Genomic DNA, 25,143 nt, shown 5'->3' with positions numbered 1-25,143 from the left:
AAGCAGGGTCAGCTAAAGCAGGTTGCTCAGGGCCGCGTCTAGCTGTTTTGAGTATCTCCAAGGATGGAGACTCCATGCCACCCTGGGTAACCTGTTCCAGTCTTCGACCATCCTCACAGTAAGGAGTGAGGAGTTTCTTTAGCTCACAAAGGGCTTTCCTTTGTGTCCATTGATTCACTGGTACTGACTCAGTTCTATTTGATGCCTGCTGTCACCAGGGGATATGACATCACCCACATCAGCAATGACATACAAGGCTACTGACCCATCTACAAGAATGGATGAATGGAGCACAGCTACATGATCAAAGGAAGTCACTGTTCAATGGAACAGGAAAGCTGCATTAGGCGTCTAATTACAGGCCTGGCAGGATCAACCTGATCAATGTTTACCACTCTGCACAGTGCGCTCACTGCATATAATTGTATGAAATTGCATTAGTCAGCCTACAGCCTCCCTCAGGAAGAGGAAGGAAGGAAAAGGGGCCCAAGGCAAAAGATTTATATCAGCCGAAGTCTATGTATTGATACATGGGAGTGAGAGTGGATTGCTATCGGTGGTTTCTGACCAAGCAATTTTTCTTCTTTAAAAGCATGACAAATAACAACAAAATAAGATCTCTGCTCATTAGTCCCACCTACAACATCAGATGAATCCCCTGAGTATGTTGTGAGAGAAATACGTGTGTCCCAAATCATCTTCACCACTGGCCACCGCATATTGCCACCCACACTGCTCCTTACTGATCCAGAACCTGGATTCCCTGTTGCACTAGTTTGGTTCCTCAAGTCTCTTCAGCAAGCAAACACCTGGGTACGCTAACTGTGAATGCAAGTGTTACCAGTTGTTTTTCAGACTGACTGAGGGGATGTCTATCAGAGAGAGGCAAAAAAATCTGCAGTCATCGCCCCCACCAGTGTTTGGAGCAGACTCATAGCTTCTGTTCATGGGAAGACACTAGCAAAAAGCTCTCTAGCTACTTCAGTAGCTAGCACAGTGGGTATTTCAGCACTAGCACTAGCTTTTAGGAGCTCCCTTTCATGACAATATATCTTTACTACTTTTTGTTGTTGGGATTCTGAATCCATGCAAACTACTCCACTGTTCAGTACGACCTGACAGATTGGGCAAAATGAGCTGTCTCAGCAACAAAGGATACCCTTTCCAGTGTTTAATATCCCTTTAAAAAAATTCCCTGGAGACAGAGAAGCCAAACGATCTTTAATTTTAGACCAGGGTATGCAAGGACATCAAAAAGAAGTGTTACTTACTAATAGCCCCTGTGTAGGTTGGCTGTGTAAGGTCTTTTGGCACCTTCCTGTAGATGTCAAACCTGAAAGAGGAAAAGCATCAGCCATAAAACAGGTGGAACATTTCAATACATTTCATGTCCCCACAGGGATGAATGATGCTGAAGTTTTTCCATCCAGCTTTCCAACAACGTTTTTTCAGTTCGCAGAAGGATATGAGAAGGAAAAACAAAACAAAACAAAAAATCCTTTTTCTTTTGTACAGTTATGTAACTGCGCTCCTTCTTGGCTCCAATTTCCAAGCACTTCTCTCCACCTCCCTCCACCTTGCTGTCATGGATCTGTGTAATCTGAACTGTGAGAGGTGCCAGGGAAGAAGTCATGCTAGACAAGTTTATAGACCACCGTAAAAGGAAAAGGATACTCTACAGAGTCCTGAATAAAGAGGCCTGGCAAAAAATCAGTGGGACACAACCTATATTGCCCCTTGTAGTTTGTATCCTGCAATAGCCAGAAACTGACAACACCAAAGTCAGAAATCAGGGTGTTGAGACAAGAAACCTATCCTTGGACACTGGATACACAAGAGAAATTAACCCAAGAAGTTTGCTACTCCCCCAGCAAAATCCAGTTTAATATTAGACCGTTGTTTTGATTCAGTCATATCTTTTAATATCCATACGGCTCAGCTTTGCTATTTTAAACTCTCCATGGTTAAACTTTCACTGCGCTTACGATGTTAGCTGTATTATTTCCTACAGCCTTGTGTTACTGCAAGTCCAGCCGCAATGCAGCTCTGACATCAGTTTTTCCACCACTCAATAAAAATTAATTAATGCATTAAAAACATACACACACCCTAAAGAAGGAAGTGACTGGTTCTCCCCCAAAATAGACTTTTTTTGAATATACCACAAGTGGGTGAGATTTCATGCTTTTTCCAGCCCTGGAGAGGCATGAGAGACACCGGCTTCCAAATTCCTATTCTATACGGCACCAAGATCAAACACCCCCATGTTTATTCAGGAGTTCCTACTACACCAAATATTATACTGAGAGTTTAAAAACTAGATCATCTTTCTTCACTCTTCATCTGTTGAGATCACCTACAACTTGGAGGCACTCTGGGTGAACAAAACAGCATTTGCCTTGCATGAGATTAGAAGGACATTGTTGCTGTTTCATTCAGGAGTTGAAGCTGGAGGAAGGAAGGGTAAGAGGGGGAAGGAGAGCAGGTATAAAGATAGTTCACCTGCCCAGCTCAAGTGCTGAAGAAGCTATGTAATCACTTAACTGTTCCAACAACCCACTGTGATACACTTGATAGAACATGCTGCACAGGATACTCATGGAGCTATATGTTTTTATGACACTATTCACCGCCATCTCCTAAATAGATTAGTAATATTCCTGAACCAAACAGTCCATTTATGGCTCTCCAGCTGCCCTGAGAACATCTGGAAAGTGCTGTTTACATTCTTTCCACATACACCAAAGCAACAGCAGCAGCGGATGGTAAAGCAACCCAGAGTAGCTGATGACATCATGGTCTCACAGGCAGAGGAAGTAGCTGATCATTCCTGCTCACAGCCCATTAAATGCTGAAAGCTGGCGTCGTCTCGCCAAAGTCACAATAATAGATCAACAAGGCTAAAAAAGCAGAGAGAGAGGGAGAGAGAGAGAGAGAGAGCGCGCGCGCATGAACACGCAAGAGCTGCTGAGTGTGAGTGAACAATTAGAAATAGGAAATAGCTCTATGCTGGATTCAGTAAAAACAGCAGCATGTGGATACTATAAAAGGAAGTTTGTTCTTACAATGAGAAATATTTACTAGTATTAAAATGATGACCCATCACAGGATTAAAAAAAAAAAATCTAGCTTTTTAAATAACTCAGTGGAAAGTTGATGTCATGGCAGGATTCTCTCCTCCCAGACTGCCATTTTAATCATATAAGTAACACCCAAACCCCACAAATTAAGTTTTACATGGTGTAAGTAAGCTAGGATTAGGCAAAGACATACAGAAAGTGATCAATGGCTCCCAGCCACATTTATCGCTTGGCTTTAAGTGCTTAAAAGGCAGTTCACCCTCTCTGTGCTATTTTGCTTCCCATCTGTTCTACCACAACATTACATTTCCCCTCTCTTCTACTACCATGACACACATCTAAAAAGGGCTTTAAGCAAGCCTCTGGATCTGATTTGCCTGGAGTTCTGAGAACTCTTGGGTCTATACTTACAGGCTCATTCCTCCCTACAAGCACAGTACAGCACATTCACAACAGTTGTCACATGAGGCCCTTAACGCGCTTTAAGGATCACTTAATGTATGAGCACAGTGCGCGTACACAGCTTGCTAGGCAAAGAACATCAGGTAAACAGCGTCCCACCCTTGAATTTAGAGTCTAGAGGTACATACAAGAAGATTACAGAACAACCCAGGAGAACTGAATAAAGCTTTAATGGCTGTGTTTTGTAGAATTAACACATTTTTAGATAAGGACAGACACTACACAATAACACAGAATCAAGAGTGGACAAGGTATGCAAAAGAGGCAACGAGAGCAGACTGGATGGTAGGGAGGAAGGAGGAAAGCTCAGCTGAGATCTTATGGATGAACGCAGAAGCTTGAAGGATGACATCCAGAACCTGACTCAAGCAGCAGAAGGGAAGGCAAGCAGGGGAGGTGTATTTAAGCTTGCAGAAGGATGCTGAAATGATCACAACAACTAACATTAACAGCCAGGGAATGGAAAAAGACAAGTTTGGAATGAGACACAAACACTGCTGGCTAGATTTTGCTCACTGACACGTGACACCAGTAAATCCAAGAGACTAATCCTGGCAGAACATTCATTTGCTTGAAAAAGACATGCTCTGGATTAGGAGGCTTTACACTTTGGCAAAGGAACAATATTCTTCAGGGTACCAGGCATCTTCCTATAAAGCATCTAATACTGGCCACAGCTTGAGAAAGTACAATTTATTTAGTCTGATCCAGGATGGTGAAAACAGCAGTTGGGTTTAGGCATTCAGAGAAGGGCAAGTTGGAAGCCCAAAAGGATAGCAAGACGTTGAACTTTGAAGAGAATGATGGAGATGCTGCCATGGCCAGGGAACAGAACTATCTTGTTAACTCTGATTTAAACTCCGAGTTAGAAGAAGATACAAAATGCACAGGATTCAATGACAGCTTGAAAAGTATGTTTGTGAGACACCAGAGAGATGAAATCCCAGCAATAAGTAGAGGGTGGAAACCCAAAGAAGGCCTCATTAATTACATATAATAAATAAGTAAATCAAGCAAACTCAAAAAAATCAGTGAAGCTGATGAGTTATTGTAACAGGAAACCCTAAGCCCCAAGAAATCAGAGATTTGTGAAAGCCATAGCTCCTATCAGACCTAAGGGTTAAAAATCTGATTAACTTCTAGGCTCCACTAGACAAACCCTTCTTCTTTTGCCACCGGCTTCTTGCCTGCGTCACAGAGCTCAAAGCAATTTCAGGGGATCACTTACACTGTCCTGGGAAGAGAAAAGAAGAGGATTAGACAGCACAGATGATTTCTAATGTATGAGGGAGAAGGCCATGGAGTTGTACGCATGGTAAAGGGAAACAGGTTTTACTTGCCCTCAGGTCAGATGTTCCTGCAAGCACCTGCAGTAAAAATTCCAATAAGCCTCCAGGTTCCTGAGGCATTGGTCACTTGGAAGAGTATTTGTACCCTGGGAACAGAGAGGAACCTCGTGCTCTGTATATTGCAAAAGCTGCCTTACAGATTTCCGATACTGGCACATTCAAAGCAGTGGAAGATATTACTAATGCTGGAGGAAGACTGGATGTTCAGAAAGGTTATACCAGCCAGCTCATAACGCAGCAACACACACTGTACTACACTGTGAATATCCACTTTGATAGTCTTGTAGTCATATCCTAAACAACCATGAGAAACCAGGGTGTAGATTTACAGCATGTTCACCGCCTTGCAGTAACTGCTAAGTGAACTCTCTTAACCTGCAGTACTGTGCAGCAGTTTACCCCGCTTTCACACAGGGATACATTACTTTACACTTACAAAGCATGCACACATACAGTTTCCACAGGACAGCCAGCATGTTATTTATATATAGCTTTTGGCAACTTTCTTCCTTTGCTCAGAAAGGCAAGACTTGTAAGGCGAAGTACTATCTTTGAGTTAATCAACTAACGTAGTTGCAGAGTGGAAACAACAAACTTTCTGCTAGGAAAGTTCTTCCTCCAGGTCATATGTATCCTCATAAAGGGAAGGCTGGACCTTGCAATACCAGAATACAAGGCTAAAGATAGAACTAGGCTGCCATCAGTAAAACAAAGGAATTTCCTGACACATCTACTGTATTTATTGTCTTTTCTTTCAATGGAGAGCATGGTTGCAAACAAAGAAATAAAAAAAGGCTGTTTGGCAATGTCAGAGTTTGACAGGAACCAACATTCATAACTAAAATGAGGAAATGCTACAATACTTTTTTCTCAATCCAATGCTGAAAGGACATAAAAAACTTTCTCACCTTCCTGACGGGAATGTCAACAAACTGGTGAAACAGCATTGTGAAGAGCAGCACAAGGATCATTCCTAAATAGGTTCAACCAGAGAATTCACAAATCTTAGCATGATTAAGGCACGTCTGAGGCAGAACTCCGGCTGTCTGATTGACAGGTGTGCAACAGTCCTCTCAGAAACACAGAAATTACATGTTTGGTCTCATCTTATTGCAGTTGCACAAGTGGACGGTGAGGTAAAATTGCAGATGGGTGCACCTCAATGGAGCTGAACAAAAGGACAGCAGATTTCAAGTGCCAGTAAGTATGAGAAGGACTTCAAAAGCTATAGTTAGACTAATATGGGCTGTTGTTATTCAAAAATTTTTTTTCAGGCAAAAGTATATGCTCTTCATGTTCACTTTTCAGATCTCCTAGAGCCACAGAAAGCATCAAAGTGTTTAACGAGCCAGAGCCAGATGCAGTTGTGCTCATCTGAGTGGGACAGCCACAAACAATCATGTCCAAGGCTGGCTATGCAGAGGCAATGGTAGGTCAAACCCAATGGAACAAAGCAAGTTGACATTATCAGCCCTGGGGTGATTCCTGACTTTCCTTTCAAATCTATCTGATTGACAGCGCAAGATGGGTGACAGGGAGGGCAGAAGATGTCTACCCAAATACTGTTTTTTTCCTAGAGTAGATACTTCAAATGCCTGCCCTGAGAACAGGGATGAGCTCACTCCCTCAGCAGGAGCTGCTACAGGCAGGGCTTCCTGCCAGGGCGTGCTCTATATACACCTGAGCAGTTTCAAGTCTGGATCTGAAATATTTCAGGAAATGAAGTAATAAATACATTATTTCACTGAAGATTACCACCCCTCCGAACAGAAAAATCCTCTCTGACATCTTTGGAGTCTGAAAAGAGCTTCAATAAAATACTACAGTAGCATCTCTGTCAGATGCTGTTAACTTTTTCAGGAGCAAGAAGCAAAGAACTTGAGGCAATTAAAAAAAAATAATACTTGTAAGTAGAACTAACTAGATGATGGTTAAATTTGAGTGTCTTGTAGCAAAGGGAAATTCTGATACCTAAAGGAGTTCACATCAGAGAAAGAACACTAATTCCTCCTTCAGCTTACAGTATTTGTTGCAACCCTCAAGAGTGCCCACCCCTCCCTGGCACAAACAAAGGAGCAACGCAGGGGCCATGTCACCTAGGGCAGACATTCAGAGCACAGCTTATAAATCTCCCTATACTACTGACTCACTGCATGGAGTCACTGCAAAGAGACAGCAGATGCTTTAGCTCTGTCTGTAGAGCACCGAAACACAACTCTGGAGTGAGCAGCAGTGGGATGTTTTCATGTACCCTTCTGCAAGGTCTGTTTTTACTGATTTAACTAAGGAGCAAGGGAAAGATTGTTTTGCACCTCTTGGACTGTATTTTGGATTCCAGTTAATCAAGCAGCCAAGCAAAAGTGCAACACATACACATGTGGCACTTGGTCACAGGACAGAAATCAGGCACTGTAAGTCAGCAGCAAACAGATTGATTTTCATCCCCTTCCACTCCTCAGATGATTCAGAAATTTAGCTTTAATGCTCACAGACACGGGAAAAATGTTTTTGTTCTTCAGGCAGATTATATTTTTCCCCAGAAGAACTGAATATTTAAACATTAGTCTTCTTTTTGAAGCATACTGGCTCTATTGTAGGTACTTCTGCAGCACATACTGAAAGGGGATGGTGTTTAGAGGACACGATCATTCATTACAGCAAATTACATTTCTGATGTCAAAGATGATTTAAAAAAATAAAAAAAAATCAGTATCATGGCTGATATTCCACCTTTAGCAGGTCAATGGTGGCATAAATACATCATGTCATCTTGTCTTAGCAGCAAGGGTCCATGGCTGTGATTCATGCAGAAGAATATGGGTGTTGAAACGACGCTTGATTCTCCACCTCCCATATTAACCTGCTTTTAGAAGCAGCACCTATTTTTCAGCAGATACCACTTTTGAAGTTGAGGTCACTAATTCCTGGTGACATTACTCACTCTCAATAACGAGTCCAGTGCACAGTGAACAACTACCTTAATTTTATTACACATCAGTAGCCTTGAGATCTCTTTGAAAAAAGAGACAGCCTGGTGCTGCTGAACAAATTTGCTTCATTAACAAATAACTCTACTTGAAGTGACTTGCAAGAACAACACATTTAACAGCAGAAACATAACTTCACTATTAAGTTAACCAAACAACGACAATTCTACAGCAGATTTGACCAAACTAGACAAAGAGGGAATTACTGAGTACAGATACAAAAAGTTAACTTTGAAAATACTATAAAGATTATGTTGTTACTGCAGTAAGAAATCTGAAGAACTGTGGAGCCAGTATTTGTATTCCAACATACTACATGTTGGAGATCCAGTGCTGGACAAGTGCTCATTCATTATGAGTAGGGAGCAACATCTCCATCATAATCTATCAGATACCATAATGTCTCTCAAAGAGAAGAAAAAGGGTGTTGGGGAGATGTCCTACTAGGTTTCCAAGATACAGGGGAAAACCTAGATAAGAAAAAGCCAACTGGTGAAGCCTCGCAGCCTGAACTGTCCCAAAGGGCTTTTAGGGTCAGCAAGAACTCCATCCCTGATTGCTTCCTTCTTGGTAAGAAACACGACTGCTCTGAGAAATAGAGGGGCTGCAGATGGAAAAAGAGAAAGGCAAGGCACCTATGACACATACACAGAGGGACAGGTTGGTTGTCTGAAGAAATTAAGAATAATACACCTTCCCAAGTTGAGATGGCTTCCTGGTTCAACAAAAGCCCTGGATCAAGTGCTCAAGTTTAAATCACAGCACAAAGGAGCAAAGAAATAATAAACCTTGTTTTCAGTCGCAGTCGGCACTTCAGTGGGAGGCTGTGGAGCACTGATACAGGCTGTATCGCTCAGATTTCTGTTGAGATTCCCTCTTCTCACACAATATTTACATATCTGCAGTACAGGTTAATTCATTCCCAAGATAGCTGCGTAAGTCAGAAAGCAGGAATAAGTCTGTCTTTTCAGAACCTTTTCAAAAACACGACTGTGGCACACTGAAACCACTGACCCTTTCGTATATAAGAAAGCAAGCCCTAAAACCTGGCACACCAGTTAACACTGAATTTGTACGCAAAGCTCTCTGCTCTACAAAGTGAAACAAGATTAGGCTGGCCTTTTAAGAACTATTTCATGTAAGAAATGTTTGCTTGCCACTGCACAGGGGAATACAAGCCGGTTAAAGCAGTTTTCAAAACTTGTTTCCCCTTTTGCTTCTGCTCATGTGCTGGTAATGCCCTTACTCAGTTTAACAGCAAGTAGCACAGCTCCTGCAAACTGGAGATACATTCAAGTGCAATATTGCTGCTGTTCTTCCCCATTTGTCAAGTCCTTCTTGCAAACCAAAGAAAAGTGGATCAGAGTATGGCTGCAGGCCTCAAATATCAAGAATCCGAGAAGGCATGATGTCAGTATTTCTCCACACACATGCCAATTCCTGACTAACAAAGAGCTTGCCTGTTCCTTACAAAGTCCATTCATTATGTACTCACCAGTAAATGGAGTTACAACGTGGAAGAGAGAATTTCTACCGTTACACACCGTACTTCCCACGTTCAAGAAATATAATGACACGCAGGTATCTCATGCAGAGTAGACACATTAAGTTTAAAGAAACTCATGCTTCAAAAAAAAAAAAGGTGCTTTTTGTCAAAAGAAGATAAAGCACTCTATTTGTTAATTTTACTGGGTTTCTTTTTCACGTGGATGGAAAAACTGCTGCACAGTGCATTTCTAGGAACATACATTCATTCAAAACAACAATCCCAGACTGCTTTTGATGAAAACTATATGCACTGTGGAAGGTACACAAAGAGCAAGGCAGCTGCCAAACACAACCTCGGACAGTCAAGCCTATGCCAGCATTCATTTCATCTTTGATAAGAGTCATCTTGAGGCAGCTCTGTCTGATAACAGGTTAGAAAACATCTAGCGTCTTCTCTTCTTTGAGAGCATCTACCATTTAGACATTCTAAATAAAATCATTTTTAGGCCACATCCCTCTAAATTACACCAGACTCTTTAATTACTTCATGTAGACATCAGTGAATCCAGCCAACTAACAATTTCTATTCAGCTGCCATTGAAGAGACGAATCATCCTTAACTTTGAGAAGAATTAATTTTCCCTGGAGACAAGGACATAACCTTGGGATTTGTCACTCTACACACTTGTGTTCTTCCTCTTACCATTTCCTATCTGCCTCCTCAAACATTTCAGTTATATTGCTGTATTACACACATATGATTCAGAGAGCAGAGATGGTTGGTTCAGTCACCTTTATTTGGTTCCCCACAGGAGCTATAGATCTGATGCAGAGACAGACAACCAGCTCTTCCCACAAGATTTGTATAACTGTATCTATTTTTAAGTTTGTCATTTCACGACAGAAGAGGTGCATTAGCAGTTCAGGAAACCAAGGTGGGCGTGAAGTGGGGAGATGAGAACGAGCAACCTCAACCCCACTTCAGGAAACATGTTTAAGTGCACATGAAATGAGCTGGAACGATGGCTCTGAAGAGTTTTCAACGAGTCCGCAGTATGGCCTACCACACAACTTTCTTTCCTCGTATTACTGCTGCTACCACCTCTGGAAGAAGCATCCCTAGAGACAGCAGGAGAGTTTACAGACTATGATTCATTCAATACCTGCTGCTATTAAGGCTCTTAGCAGAGATACCACTTACAATTGAGAATCCAGCAATTCACTTTGCATAAAATGCTTTATCATTTATAAGGAGGACATGGGAAGCAGGAAGAAACTCAGTCATGATAAATATAAGTTGGATTAAGTCCATCTGACAGTCAAAGATGACTGTGCACAAATAGACTCCATTCTCTCTCTCCAGGAAAACTCGAGTGGAGCTTGGTGTTACAAAGAGGAGATCAGAATTTAATCACCATGTCTGTCTCAAGCTTCCTTCTGCCCCCAAAATCAGTGTAGCTTGGAGGCAGAAGGGGAAGGGGGGGGGGGGGGAAGAGGCCATATTGGATGTCTTCTATGTGAATTCATGGAATCAAAAGGAAGCTATGGAGAGACTGTTGTCAGAGCAAGATCATTCAGGCTGGAGACTAATGGCAAAAGGGAAACACCCTTCCTTTAGTACCCAGTGGTATTTCTAGAGAAACCTTCCCACCAAAGGCATGCTGTTTTGTGTCAAGGAGCATTTATATCTCTGTGATCTGCTGACTGCTCAGGCAGAGATGTCCACCATCTAACCAAAGCTTAAGAATCAGAAGTACAAAGTGCATAAGAGAAAACCTGCCTCCCCAACAGCTCAAGGTACTGTGGGGTCTGCGTTCACTGACATGTTTTAGAGGTTTCATGAAGCAACTCAGCAAAAGAGCTGGCTTACAGTGAGCACCCACTGAAACACCCACTAACTGGCACTCCCCATCCACCTCCCCATACTCCCCAACACAAATATGAAGTAAAACAGATTCTCAGGCTGTAGCTACTAGACTAAGAAGGGAAGAAATTGCTGCCCCAGGACTTTATCTCTCAGTGCTTCTTTAATTGAGACAGACATTAAAAAAAAAAAAAAAAAAGAGATTACGATGTGCTAGAAAAACTAAGAGAAACTAGGAAGGCATATAGAATACTCCAATGCTACTAGAAGAACAAAAGATTTTAAACCAAAAAATCAGATCACTTAGCTAAGAGCTTAAAAAAAAAGTTCTTTAACAGGCAGCAACTGTTCCTCTGTTTCCTTGGGTCACTGCTCTCAAATAATGACTTTGGGACAATTCATCCCCGCTTTGTCAACAAAGCTGCCTTAACAGCCTTTGAACACTGGGCAGTAGGAGCAGGCCAACCACACCAACTGAACAGCACATGCCATCAGGCACTCAGCTGTAGGTAGCATTTAACCTCTTCAGAGGCCATTTGACTCTAAATAAAAACAGTCAGACTTATACATCTGCCCTCACTCCACCAAACGTAGACAGGTACCTCTAACACAGAGCGTACCTTTCTGGCTTTGTTCCTTCCTACGAAGCACATCAGACACTTGCAGTAAGATCTTTAAAAAGCAAAGCTGTTATTTTTGTATAATGGATAAATCTAAAAACACCAATTTAGTTTTCAATGTGACTGTTCAAGCTGAGGGAAAGGTAAAGGTAGAACAAACAGCACAGCTGAGTCAGGTTTGCACACACAGCACTCTTTTGATTAACAAAAGACCATCTGCTTAAAAAAATAAAAACAAAATCCCAGGCACCTGTTTGAAGTTGTTGGGGGGACTTTTGTTGTTCACAGTTGTTAAAACCATACCTAGAACTACTGTGACCAGGACTAGAGAGAAAAAGATTAACCTCTTTACTTGTTAAATTGATTTTATTCAACCGTGTAACAGCAGGCTGACTCCTAGGGTCTGCAGAGATGGCCTGAAAGACCAGTTACCCCATTCATGTGCCTAATGACAGAATATTTGAAATAATCAAAACAATAAAGAAGATGGCCATGGAGAACAGCTAGTATCTGGGACAATGACAATAAAGGAACAAGTGGGGCAAGACTCCCCTCTGCCTAGTGACCCTGAAAGGGGTTGGACATCATCAGACTCCCCTGGGAGAGAGGAGAGGAATGAGCAGACAGCTGGGCAGGTGATGCAGGAGACTACTCAGCAATTTTGTGGGCTGGATTATGTACCCCAGGTGCTTGAAAGCTGCTACAAAAAAAAAGTCAGACCTGGTCTGACTAGCAGTTTGGAGCGAGTACCGAAACTAGGAAAGCATGGGCTTGAGAGAAAATGCAGCCCCTACGTAAGAGGGCTGGAGACCTCTAAACAACAGAGAGAGGAAAGCTATCTGAACCGCCATTTTCCCTCCAAAGTAATGTCAGAACGCAAGAGTGTCTCTTTCTCTCAGGGACACTGGAAAGAGCGTTAAAATCAAATGACAAGATTTACAGAGTAGACGTTCTATCAGAAATAATTCTCTTGGGTTATTTTGTTTTAACCGGGGAAACATCAAGAACAGCATGTCTTTTTAAGAAAAACCTCTCTTACTTTACTCCAAAAAAGCAGTGATTTTCAACTCCCTATGAATTTTCAACTTCTTATGGTCCTTGCTGTACCTGTGCTGGGCAAAAATCCAGAATTTTGTTCCACGGATCTATCAAAGAAAGAAGAATTTCTACACACCAGTAAACTCACTCTAAAACAGTCCAAAGGAAGCAGAGGTGCCTTATTCCAGTGCCTTCCTCTATACGTGTATAGGAAGGACTAATTTTTCTATTTTTATGGAGAAATATTAGTTCAAGATTTCATTCTAAAATCCTTTCTTTAGATCATGCTGCTCTTCTTCCCATCCAAAGGCAAGCGCATACTCCGACAACTCTGCAAGAACACTTAGCTCCTATACAATCCAGCGCAGATAAAAAGTAATAACTCTTCTTCCAACAAAATAGGTGAAATCTATCACCCTGTTTTACAGAGTGGGAAAACAATGGCAGGAAGTCAGCAGCAGGGGAAGAAAATAGGAACTACTGACTCTGAGTGCTTCATTTTGCAATTGTTAATTCTTTGTTTAAATTAAATTTCTGTGTTTCCTATCTGCCGGCAGATGAGAACATAATGTGCAGAGAGCAGCTCAGGACAGCTTTTGGGACAACCACGCTGTGATCCCGCAGATGGGATGCAGCAGTGGGAGCCAACAGACCTGAATTCTGTTCCGCTCCCAGCACTGACTCACTGCATAATTTCTGTTCCAGTCAATTAAATCTTTCTTCTTCAGCTTCTTCATTTTGCAGAGTGGCACCTGGTAACATTTGCCCACCTTTCATCAAGCATGTTGAAATCTACAGATGAAAAACTCTGCAAATATATGAAGTATTAATGATCAAAGTTCCAACTTCTTTGAAGGTCTGTACAAGCAAAGCTGCAGGAAGATGGGCTTATGAAAAGAAACTGGATGTGCACTGCAAGAGCTAAGCCTTGGTTCAGTAACAGGGTTGTGCCTAGAGTGCCTGTTTACGAACAATCTTGGATCAGGAATGGTATCGTGAATTGGGACACAAACTTCGAAGTGTGTGGAAAGTAAAATAAGCGATCCCATTAATCTCAGTTTCACACAGAACGTAAACACTGAATATACAAATACCAAAGCTTGGCCCTGAATGTGAGTTTGAGATGCCAATACAGATTCAAAGCAGGACTAATAAGCCGATACTTGTAAATACCAAGCAGTTATTAACACATTTTATAAGATTAACACCTGCGTAACAGCAGATAATATACAAACATCATTAAGTAATCAGCTAGTCCTCATTTACACACAATAGGATATTAACACACATACTGCAGAAGTTGAGCTTTAATGGACAAACTCTCAAGGCTTCAAAATTACATTGGAAACTGTTTAATCCTGAACTACTTTGAGCAAGCTCTGATATGCAAAGGACCGGACAAGGAGGTGGAGGGGCTAATGTAGTTTTAAACTAGTTTATCTGTACTGCAAGCAGGTGAAGACTGCAATTTTCAAATTCTGTATGACTGACTTTTCACTCACAACATCACACCAGTTTTTAAAGCATGATCCTCCAAATAATATTTTTTTTTGACCTGCTGACTCTCCACACTTTTAAGCCCAGGAGTGAAATGTAGGAATAGGTTTCCTTGCCAGCCAGCTCCTCCCTCTTAATTCCAGTTCCAAGAACATAATGAAACTAACAGAGGAAGTTTCTGAAACAAGGAGGAGTACTGAGAACAAGAAAACAAGGTTAGCCAGGAGGACTGTCATTAATTATATAATCCAGCCTTTGGGTAACTGGACATTTAGGGAAAGGGGCTGAGAGAACGTCAGAGGCATCAGCCTCTGAAGCATTATGTCATCTGGTCTGCTAGTTACTTAGCAGGTACAGGATTCGTATAGGAAAAAAACCCAAACCCATTTATTTCTAGGACAAAAGACTATGAATTCCCACAACACTTGCAGAAAGAGGGCACAAAAAATGAATACATTCTGCTTCCGTTTAAATTGATTTCTTTCCAAGGAGCTAGTTCTCCTGTTTTCTCTCCCTTCTGCCAGCCTCCGCAACTCCATTGTGCTGTGCTGCACAACACCTTTTTGTCAACCGTGTTCTAAATTTTGTGCTCTTACTCTTTCAGTGCATAAGAAACTTGTTCTCTATCGCTCAGGAATACACAGCAATTGCTATTGCTGAAATACACCAAAAGTGCATAATATTTTAGGTGGCACTGAAGAATGGAAGAGAGGAAGTGGTACCTCACATTTTTTTTCAAAATAAAATGTTAGGCCCAAACATGTTTCAAAGGTAATTAGAAGGAGGAAAGTATTTATAATCTCAAATACTCAATGGTGGAGTCTTGCCAGCAAGCATTTTATTTCCTTTTAGGCAGTGAAGCAGGTGTCAAAATGAAGGATGAAAGAGAAATATATTTTTAATAAAGTGAGCAAACTATACTCTGCTTCATCAAAACAGGAGAAAAGTGTCATGAAGAAAAAATGTTCAAGTAAGGGGACTGGTATTTAAAGGGATCCAGCCCTTCACTGGACTGTAAGCAAGAGCAATTGTACTTCTGAGTGGTAGTACCGTATTCTGGAGATCAGAAAGAGAGAATGGAGGCAGGGAGAACAGGGAACAGGATGAAACACATATGGCTGCTCCCCAAACTAAGTAAATTGATCAGATACTTGAATGTCGTAAGTAGATTGTAACCCTTCCTGTCCTGGAGCCTTCATCCCCCTTATGCTCAGAGATTCTTGCTCTTGCAGCTCCCCAGCACGTCCCAGTGCCTCCCACCATCGCATTCCCCATACACTTCCTCCAGCGCCGTCCCTCACCCATTCCCTCCTTTGTGAGCCCCCCAGTCCTGAACATCTCTCCCTTTCCCATCTCTCCCTTTCCCTTTCCCAGCTCAGGGTTCCTCTACCTCCTGCCATGTTCCTCCAGCTCCATCTCGCTACCCACACCTGCTGGTTCCCAGTACTGCCAGTGCTACTGGCCTCAGTAGCCAGCTCCTCAGCCCTCCCCACAGACACAAAGTCCTGATCTCTAGCAGACACTGAACAAAATTCAAAGTTGGACTGTGATTTCCAAGAAATTACTTACAACTCAGAGCATAACCAGGACACAGCTATGGAAAAAAAGAAAAAAAAAGAGTTGTACCATAGTCTTTCCCATAGCTTCTAGGAATCACAAAACCTTAAGACTGTTGCTGCCTCGTACTGCTGAACACCTTGAAACAAGATCTGGTAAGATTAATCTAGCATCAGAACCGTGTAAATTTTATTTGTGGAAGCTGCTTTCTGAAAGGTTTAGGTCCCAGCTGCACTAGGACAGCACACAAATCAGAGATTTGTACAAAACTGCATGAACAAATACAACATCTGGGAAAGAAAAAAAAGGGGGGGAACGTGTGAAGAAAATAGCTCCATCTTCATAAGGCTTCCCTCAAAAGCACACAGGCCAATCCATACCTTACTGCATGACAGAGGGATTTCTCCATATCAGTAAGGGAAACGCCTAGACGTCTGCTAGGCTCACCATCTCATGCTGGACCAGGCCAAGAAAACCACTCCAAGTAAAAACCATTCAGCCACTGCTCTGCGAAGTGAGCAAGCAAAGGTTGCCTTGAACCAAATCAGTAACTGAGGCTTGGAAAGGGATTGTTACCTGCCTGAAGCTGACAAGAGTTAAGAATAGCAGAACCTTGACTTGAGAGAGTAGACAATGGCATTCACTGCTGTATACACACGCAACACCAAGTCTTCCGTCTCCTCCAAAGCAATTTCTATAGGACAAAAGCCATTCTTAATACACAAGATTTAGGGGCAAAAACCCATACCCTTTCCCAGAGCATCCAGCAGGGATTCAAAGATATTGTACTTTTTCAGTATCTAACCTAAGAATATCAATAAACCTGCAGTGACCAGCTCAGGTTCTCGATTTATATTCCAATCTAAGGAGACGAGAATTTCTGTATGTGCTTCTACAACTCAGTCCTATCTTTTAGTTGCATATAACTGTATTACCTACACGCAAGTACAACTCATGCATCATCTGGCTTCCAAGTGAAGTTCCCAGTTTTGACTCAGTTTCCAAGACATATCCGTATTGATGCTACCCCCGTAGAAAAAGGTGACTGATACAGACCCAAGACAGAGCTGCAACTTGTAGCTGGGGACCAGGCTTACCAGTGTGTTAGTCCAGATATAACTTGTTATAATGCAGCAGCCAGATTCAGATTTCAGTTCAGTAGGGTCACATTTGATTTAGAGTGATGTGGAACCCGAGTGAGGCTCCGAGACTTCACCTTTATCAGAAAACACGAAGTCATATTTACATTACTGGCTGCACTGGTGTTTTAGCGGGCTCTCCAACCTTGCTTTATTCACAGCACACAGTGGTCTACAGAGATAGACAGCAATTAGGAAGCCAAGTGATCTGCCTTAGGATATGACTGTTAAATAAATACTAAGCAACCATGACTGCCTGAAATCCTGTTAGCAGTAATACATGCCTGTCCATATTAACATAGCATTTTGAAGGCTCTTCTATTAAATGCCAATCTATCTGGCTTCTCTGGATTAAACTAGATACATCTCATTTGGAAATATCCTTGAAAACCAAGCAAACAAAAAAGCAAACATCCAAACACACACAATTCAAACGTGGTGAATCACACTGTCCAACTAACTGCAGTCTTTACTTGTGTGTGTCTGCCATGATTACTACTAAAATACTCGAACATTTCAGTATATGGAAGATTTTGTAGATCGTGGCAGGATTGTGGTTAATTTTTTGGCAGAACAAGTTTTCCATTTTGGGGGCAGCTGGCTCCGTACAGGAATACCTAGACAACACTTCAGGGCTTGTGCTTGGATAGAAGACAAAAAAACCAGATGATTCCACTATTTCTTCTTCCATTGCAAGACTATTCTTTTCTCACCACCTCCACCATTTGAATTACATGCCTAAAAAATACACATGCACACTTCAAAATACAAGCTCAACAACTTCTACAGCTTCTCAGTCCACGCTGGTGGTATTGCTTCAACTTTGTTTACAGTGTGATTCAGTCGTTTTCACGGCAATGAACTATGATGACATGAAGAAAGCATCTGTGTCATCAACAAGTGAACAAAGGAGAACAGTTAAAGTTCAGAAGGAACAATACAAAACTTTCCTACAACGCCAGACCTTAATACTTCTGTACTTACTCAGGAAAAGTTTTCTACTCCAACTATATTTTAAGAGAAATAATGCATTAGGGAGACTTAGGAAGAAATATTTACACACATGCATGCTATGTATAATCAGTTATTTGTGGCATAAACATCAATAGACTCTGTCTGTACAACTCTGCTTGCCCATCTGACTGCTGTGACTGCAGAATAATTTCTCAGGTGCCCTGAAAGGGCTACTGTTGAAATAAAGTTAGTCATGGTACTGCCTGGCACCAAAATCAACTTTGGTAATTACGTAAGGTGGCAGCAATACCACTTGGAAGGCTTGTTTACCAGCGACATTGCACAATGTGAAGTGGAACATGCTTGCTAGACGTGGCTGCAGTTCAAGATGAAAATCCACTTGCAGAGCTACCAGGCGCTCTGAAGCGGTCAGCTATCGCTTCAGTAGCTAGACAGAAAAAGTGTAGATCCCTGCAAAGTGTAGAGAGGCAACTATCTAACCAACACAGAACAATGTTACAGCCACTAGTTATGCAGGTAGACATTAATTTAGGAAGTGATGGCTACCAGCTCAATCACATAGAAGATTTAAAATTTTGAACAAAATCATTGTACAAGGGGCAACATCTATAGCTGTGGAAGTGGGCATGACCATGCACAGCTTAGCACAGGGCACATGCAAACCTTTTTGATATGCCATTGCTACCCACAAACCAGGAGGCACAACTCATCTGACCAGGAGAAGCCGTATCAGCTGGCCTTAGCTGTTTATTCTTCTCTCTTGTCCTCCCGCACTGTTTCAGCCAAGAACACACCTACCTGCTGCTATCACCACCATGTACCTTCTATAGGAGAGGCACCATCAGCTTATTTGTTAAAGTAAGTTCAGCAAGTAATTTTGCCAAATGAACTAGTGTGTATTAACACAGCTAGTTAAACACCGTGCTGGGAGAGAACAAGCAGGTGGATGGAGTACAGAGCACCACGATCCGATGAGAAACGCAGAGCTGGTTGAGACTCCCAATTAAAACTCCTGAAAACATTTCCACTAACATTTGACATTTATTAGGCAGTGCCAAAACATCATGTAGTCACCATTTCTGCTTAACAGTTGGCAAATGTTCAAACACAGGCCAAACAAATCCCATACAAGTTTAAGTGAGATTTGAAGGGTTACAGAAAGATTTTAAGTTGTGACCCTCACAAACCTGTCGAAAGAAAAACGGTAGGATTATGAAAAGACAGCTTTGTTCCTTCTTTTCTTAAGCCTGAAGACTAAAATAAAGCTATTTTCCTTAGGCTCACAAGTGAATGAGAAATTGTTGTCCAAGGGGTTGCTTAGTTCGGAAGAGATTTTTCTCCTTAGACTCCAAATCACCTACAATCTACCAGTTTGCCCTCACTAATCTGGTCGGGAATCAAAGGTGGACAAACAGACCTCCCTGATGGTGCTGAGGCAGTCTGTATCACTGGTTTCACAACTGTGCCAGGTCAGATGTCTTGAGCATCAGTTTGCCTATTAGCCATCACAACTCTTAGGTCTAAATTAAAACCAAACATACTGCCTCTCCTAAAAGCAATAAGGTTGGAAGGGTGTCAGCTTCAGTTAAGACTGTACAATTTGATTTAAAAAAGACATATGGGAAGTGAAGCAACGACCTGCCTGTGTCCCAAAACAACAAAAATGCTGTTTATATCAGAATCAGAATACCCACATAAAAAGTATCATTTATCACAGCTGTGCCAAAGAACAGCTAACTGTGGGGCCCATTGTACTGTGCAGATGGAATAAGAGTCTTTGCCGCAAAGAACTTCCACTCTAAATCAGCATTTAAATCTAAATCCCTTCTAAGCCTGGCTCCTTTCCCATGACCTCCAAAATCCAGGTATAACATACTGTTACTTCATTCAGGTTATCAAGCTATAAAAAAAAACAATAAAAAACCAAAACCAATTAAACAAACAAAAAGACCCTAATGAAAACATCACAAGGATTAATCATGGGAAATAAATTCTGAATTTCTCAGTTAAATACAAAAATAAGGATTCATGGATATTTGCCAGTCTATGCAAAAACGTGGCCAGGGCACAACTGAGAATTGCCCACAATTAGAACAAAAACTTGATTTCACAGTGGTCTATTTTAGTTTTCCAGTCTAATCAGTTAAAGCTACCAAAATAGTTCAGAAGTTTCAGTATCTGCTACAAACCCATCAGTAACCCTTTCATGCAAATAGGCAGATGCCAAGAAAAGCCAACAGATTCAAGAGAGCTTGCAGCAACATTTCTCTCTACCATGTCCACGTCCAGTGCACAGGAGTCACTTCATTTTTACTTCTGTAATTCTCAACACCAGAGCAGTCTAAAGTCCAGCACTGGCGTTCGGTGCTGAAGCTAATCCTCCCTGCTAACTGGATCACACAACATGTGAGAAACCTTCTGGCCCACAATCACCGTTCAAGATGACCCGGGCTTACAGTTTAATCTAATTATGATTTTAACCGTCCACAGATGCTGCAAGTACGCAGGTGACACTGGGTCTTAAAGGCTCGAGGGGGAAATACCCTTTCAGCTCCAGCGATATAACTCAAAATCCCCAGTCAAATAAGTATGAAGCTGCTTTGCTGACACAAGCTCTAACAAACCAGGGGGAGAGGCAACAAGGAAAAATCTGTCTCTCCCTTGCAGCCAAATAGGTTTTAAAAAATAAGAAAAAAACAGGCCTTCCGGAAATACAAACTGATTTAGTAGTTCTGTAGGAGGGCTGGTGTCTCGTGACATGCATTGAACAGACCTGTACTGAAGGCTCCAATCTGGAAGCTGAAAACTTGGTTCCTTACCAACATCACAGCAGGACTGTAGAGATTAGTGCGAATGAAATGCTTTGAAAAATGAAAAGCATTAGGTAAGTACTAAGTATTATTAAAACCCTAAAGATACTTGGGACAGAATAATTATTATTCACTTGACATTACTGTGAAAATATTATTTTATTTATAAATTAAATGCATTTTATATTAGCAAAGGGAACCACTGATAAGCCAAGAAAACAGAAGTCCTACAGGAAAAAAAAAAAAGTACAGTACAAAAAAGTACAAGTAACAAAGCAAGCTGCTTCCATATCTGACACCAACCAACAGGCCTCAGACTCTGACCCATGGAGACAACTTCCAAGAAACAAGTTCAAGCACTTTGGGTTCTTCAGTCTGGCCAAATATGAACCCGTAAGTCTAGGAGATAGGAAAGAGATTTAGTCACGTGGACAGAAATGCTTTCTTTGACTTTTAGTTGGTGAAGAATAGGGACTTTTTTGGTCATGGGCTGTTTTCATTACTTGGTCATTTGTGTCTCTGTCTTCTCCAGATGAGACTGTGGCAACCTGTTCCTCCTAGAGCTATTTTGTGTGGAAACAGAGCTCAAGTCCTAAACTCCTAGCTGGTCTACTATGCCCCTCTCTACAACTGATATTAGCTGTCAATGTCCTGCCACTCTAAAATATCAAAAATAAAAGCTCTAAGTGAGGGGAGCGTACAACAAAAAAAGAACTTGCCTTCCCAAATGCCCTAGCAGAGCAGTTAAGGATAGTGATTTCTTCAGATGCATTAGCAACACAGATCTGTGAAATCTGTGGCCTCCAGAAGAACACAATGCCTCTCCACTTGTAACCTCTGAATTTTGGACTCTAGAAGATATGTAGGGGCAATTTTACAAGTTTCTTAACAATCCAACCCTCTAATCATACATAGGCATAACACCCACTTTAAAGTGTGTGCTAAAGACAGGGTGCCAAACTGTACCCACCAAAGAGAACGTGCAGTTGAAATCTCTGAAAGAAAAACCTTGCATTTTACATGATGAAAGACATCACCTCTTCATTCAGAAACTTACTACAGGTGGTAACCTTATTTCTCTAAGCGCATTGTATTGTATGTTCTATAGTTGTCAGGAAGTAACTGTACATTTTTTTAATGTATGCATCGTACTTTACCTACGACAGTAAAATTTTCCAACCTCAGCAGATTTTGTTCCACTGACTGCACAATGAACAAAAACCACAACAGCTAAAAGATAGTCTCTAACCTTTGCAAAAATTTTAGTCCTGAACTCTGTTCATGCTTCTAAAACAGGAAAGCGGTTTGTTGCGTGTGACAATAGTTTCTCTGTACCTTTAAATTTAAAGTTCTTGTTATCAACAGCAGTCTTTTAAAAATTCATCTTTGCAGCAAAGCTGAACTTCAGTAAGCTTACATTATTTGAGAAGGTGCTTTGAAGTGTCTATTTCTAATCCTCCAATCTGAATGACAAGGAAGTTATTTGCAATTGTGAATCTTTAAAATGTAGATCTGAACTGATGCCTCTCTGTTTTTGTAACTCATTAACACAAACTCTGCAACTCAGCCTTTACTTAATGTCTTTGTTCCATTCCAAAGCGAAGCACTAGTGCTGTCTCTTAAGACGATTACTCTTGGTGAGCCAGTGTTTCCACATGCATGTTTTAAGACCCAACAAAAATTACATTTTCAAAGACATCTGAAATAACATTTTCTTTATCTGCTATTACAAAGTGACAGCCACAACCCAGGATCCCTTATTGTTCATGTATTGTACAAGTCTGAAAATAGACGGCAATGGGATTTGCAGCTGGCAGAATGTCTCCAAAGCTGAGAAGAATTTTTCTATCAAATTTTACACAAAAGCAGAAACAAGGCTCTGGGCCCCGGATCCCACATGATCCAGCAGATGCTGTTTCCAGCTTCAGCAAGTTTTCATTCAGAAGCAACTGCCTCCATGTTCAATAGTGCCCCATGAATCACATACAAGATCCTGTTAGCCTGTATAAATGAGAGGCCTGATTTAGAATTACAGCAAAAATACAATACACAACTTTTGTTTGGGAGAACTAAAAAAATGCAATATCGCCATTTCCCCCTGTCATCTCAAAGGGGTGCAAACATATGGTTCATGATGGTCCTACATGAGAAGCATCAAGCAACAACTGTATCTCTCAATGCCCAAAAAGTATGTATTTTTTACTGTAATGTTAATGCTCTAGTAAAACCTACTTGAGAAAAGTCATCCGTGTGTCTTCCCCATGGCATCTACGAATTTGGAAAGTTACCAATCTTTGGTTCAGGAATGGCTTAAAAAGAAAATCAACCCACAGTTGCTATTTCAGCTCCATTTGAGTCAAAGGGGTCTTTTTTGCTTCTGCTCTGGTATCTGAAACTGACTGCTATGGCCCACAGGATGCAGGAGCCCCGCAGCAAAGCCAAATCCCGCAACTCAAAATGCCAAAACCAAAGGTGGAGGCGCCAACGTTGTTTCCTAGCCCTCAGAGCCACGGCGCGCAGCTTTTCTCACACGTAGCCTCACCACAAGGAGTGAGCTCCTAAAGCTGCTGTGGGAGCCCGGGGACCTGTGGGAGCAGAAGGGGCGCAGTGCCTTCACCCCAACACCCGCTGCGGGGGCCTGTGCAACACCTGCAGCGGTCACTCCCCGAGGCCCCGCTGCTCCACCCGTCCTGCCCGGGGGGGAGCTCGAAACTCCACACACCTCCTTTTTGCTTTGCACAACAGCGTTATATAATAACGCTGCTCGCTGGGCAGAGCCTCCCAGTTTCCCACGTCCCTTCCCTGCCCAAACCTACCTCTTCCCGCCCTCCATCCATCCCTCCCTCCCTCGGGTTTCACCTCGCCTGCAGCCGGTCACGGGCCCGGCCCTCGCCTCGCCTCGCTGTGGTGGGGCGGCCTCACATAAGCGAGCGCTCCCGGGCGGGAGGCACCCACCGCCGCCCGCGCTGCCTGCCCCCGCCGGGGGCGGCAAGGCCGGGGGAGGACCGGCGGGGAGCGGCGGTCCCGCCGAGGGACGGGCGAGGCCGAGCCCCGCGGCGGGGGTGGGCGGTTCGCCCGGCCGCACTCACCTCCTGAAGTCAAAGGGCATGTTGGTGACGGGCGCCGGGCAGGCTGCGGGCCCCACCGCCCCCGGCCCCGGCTCTCGCCTCGCTGCCGCCGGCTGCAGGGCCAGGAAGTGACGGGCCCCGCCACCGCGCAGCACCAGCCCATTGGGCGGCTGGAGCCGGCCGCCGCTTCCGCCGCCGGGTTACGGGCAGCGGCGGGAGCCGCGGCCTCTGGGACGGCGGGGCTGAGGGCTGCGGCTGGCCCCCGCGGCACCCCGCGGGCCTCGCCTGCCCCGCCGCGCCCCAGCCCGCCGCCTCGGCAGCACCCCAGGGCCCGCTGAGCTCTCCGCGGCACCCCTTGGCCCCAGGGGTCCACTCAAGCACCCCACAGCTATGAGGGCCCCCCCCCCCCAGCTCTGAAGGGCCCCCTCGATGCCTGCAGTGCCCCCCCCAGCTCTGAGGGCCCTGCCAGCACCCCATGGTGGTCTCCTCAGCCCCCCACGGCCCCTGCCAGCACTCCATTGCCCCAGTGGCCCCCTCAGCTGACCCTGCCAGTGCCCACAGCACCCCACGGGCCCTGTCGGTGCCCCACGGGTCTTCTCAGCACCTGTGCAGGCTCTGGCAGCACCTGCTGCCCCACAGCCACAGGGCTCCTGGCCTCCGGGGATGCCCAGAGGTGATCCTGCCCGGCACAGCAGGCTCAGCCCTGTGCGGCTTGCTGTCCACAGTCGCTGCCCACGTTAGCCAGGCGCGGTGGAGTCCCCCAGCTCCTCCGCAGCAATCCTGAGCTGCCTGCAGGCACGGGCTGCGTCAGCCGATCCAGCGGGACTGCCCGGGCCTGCAGGCCGGAGCGTGGTGGCTTGCGCGGGTGCGGTGTTTCAGGTTTTGTCGGGCATCTCTTGCGTTCTCAGCATCGCAATAATAGCAGCTTATGTTTGTGAATGCAGCGTAGTCTTTTCTCTGTCTGGAGACAGTCAAGCCACAGTGACAGACTGGGGAAAGTCTCACACTTCAAAGTGCCTATAAAGGAAGGAGGAGCACCCCTGCACCACTGAGACATGTACCCCTCCCCGGTAAAGGATGAACTCCTTTGGTGCCAGCATGGCTCTTTCACTTGCTCTTGAAAATCTTTCTGCAGTTTTATTGGAGGCCAAGGAATTAAAGTAAGAAAAATCTTCCCATTCTTTAGGCGAGACATTTTCCCAGTCTTGC

The 25,143-nt window shown here is 43.3% G+C and overlaps 1 protein-coding gene across 2 annotated transcripts in view; it reads right to left on the bottom strand.

The window, feature by feature from the left end:
• The window catches only part of ERGIC1 (endoplasmic reticulum-golgi intermediate compartment 1), a 60,136-nt gene extending 36,125 nt beyond the window's left edge, over nt 1–24,011 (bottom strand). For both annotated transcript variants that reach the window (XM_050905131.1, XM_050905132.1), the window contains exons 1-2: nt 23,956–24,011; nt 1,272–1,333 (exon numbers count right to left, since the gene is read on the bottom strand). In XM_050905131.1, the coding sequence (XP_050761088.1) occupies nt 1,272–1,333; nt 23,956–23,975 (82 nt within the window). In that variant the 5' untranslated portion in view covers nt 23,976–24,011. The remainder of the gene's footprint in view (nt 1–1,271; nt 1,334–23,955) is intronic.
• Nucleotides 24,012–25,143: the final 1,132 nt, after the last annotated feature.

Source organism: Gymnogyps californianus, chromosome 14 (assembly GCF_018139145.2).
Source record: "Gymnogyps californianus isolate 813 chromosome 14, ASM1813914v2, whole genome shotgun sequence".
Classification (NCBI taxonomy): domain Eukaryota; kingdom Metazoa; phylum Chordata; class Aves; order Accipitriformes; family Cathartidae; genus Gymnogyps; species Gymnogyps californianus.
The sequence above is the reverse complement of the archived record's forward strand: the minus strand, read 5'-3'. Positions and strand labels throughout refer to the sequence as shown.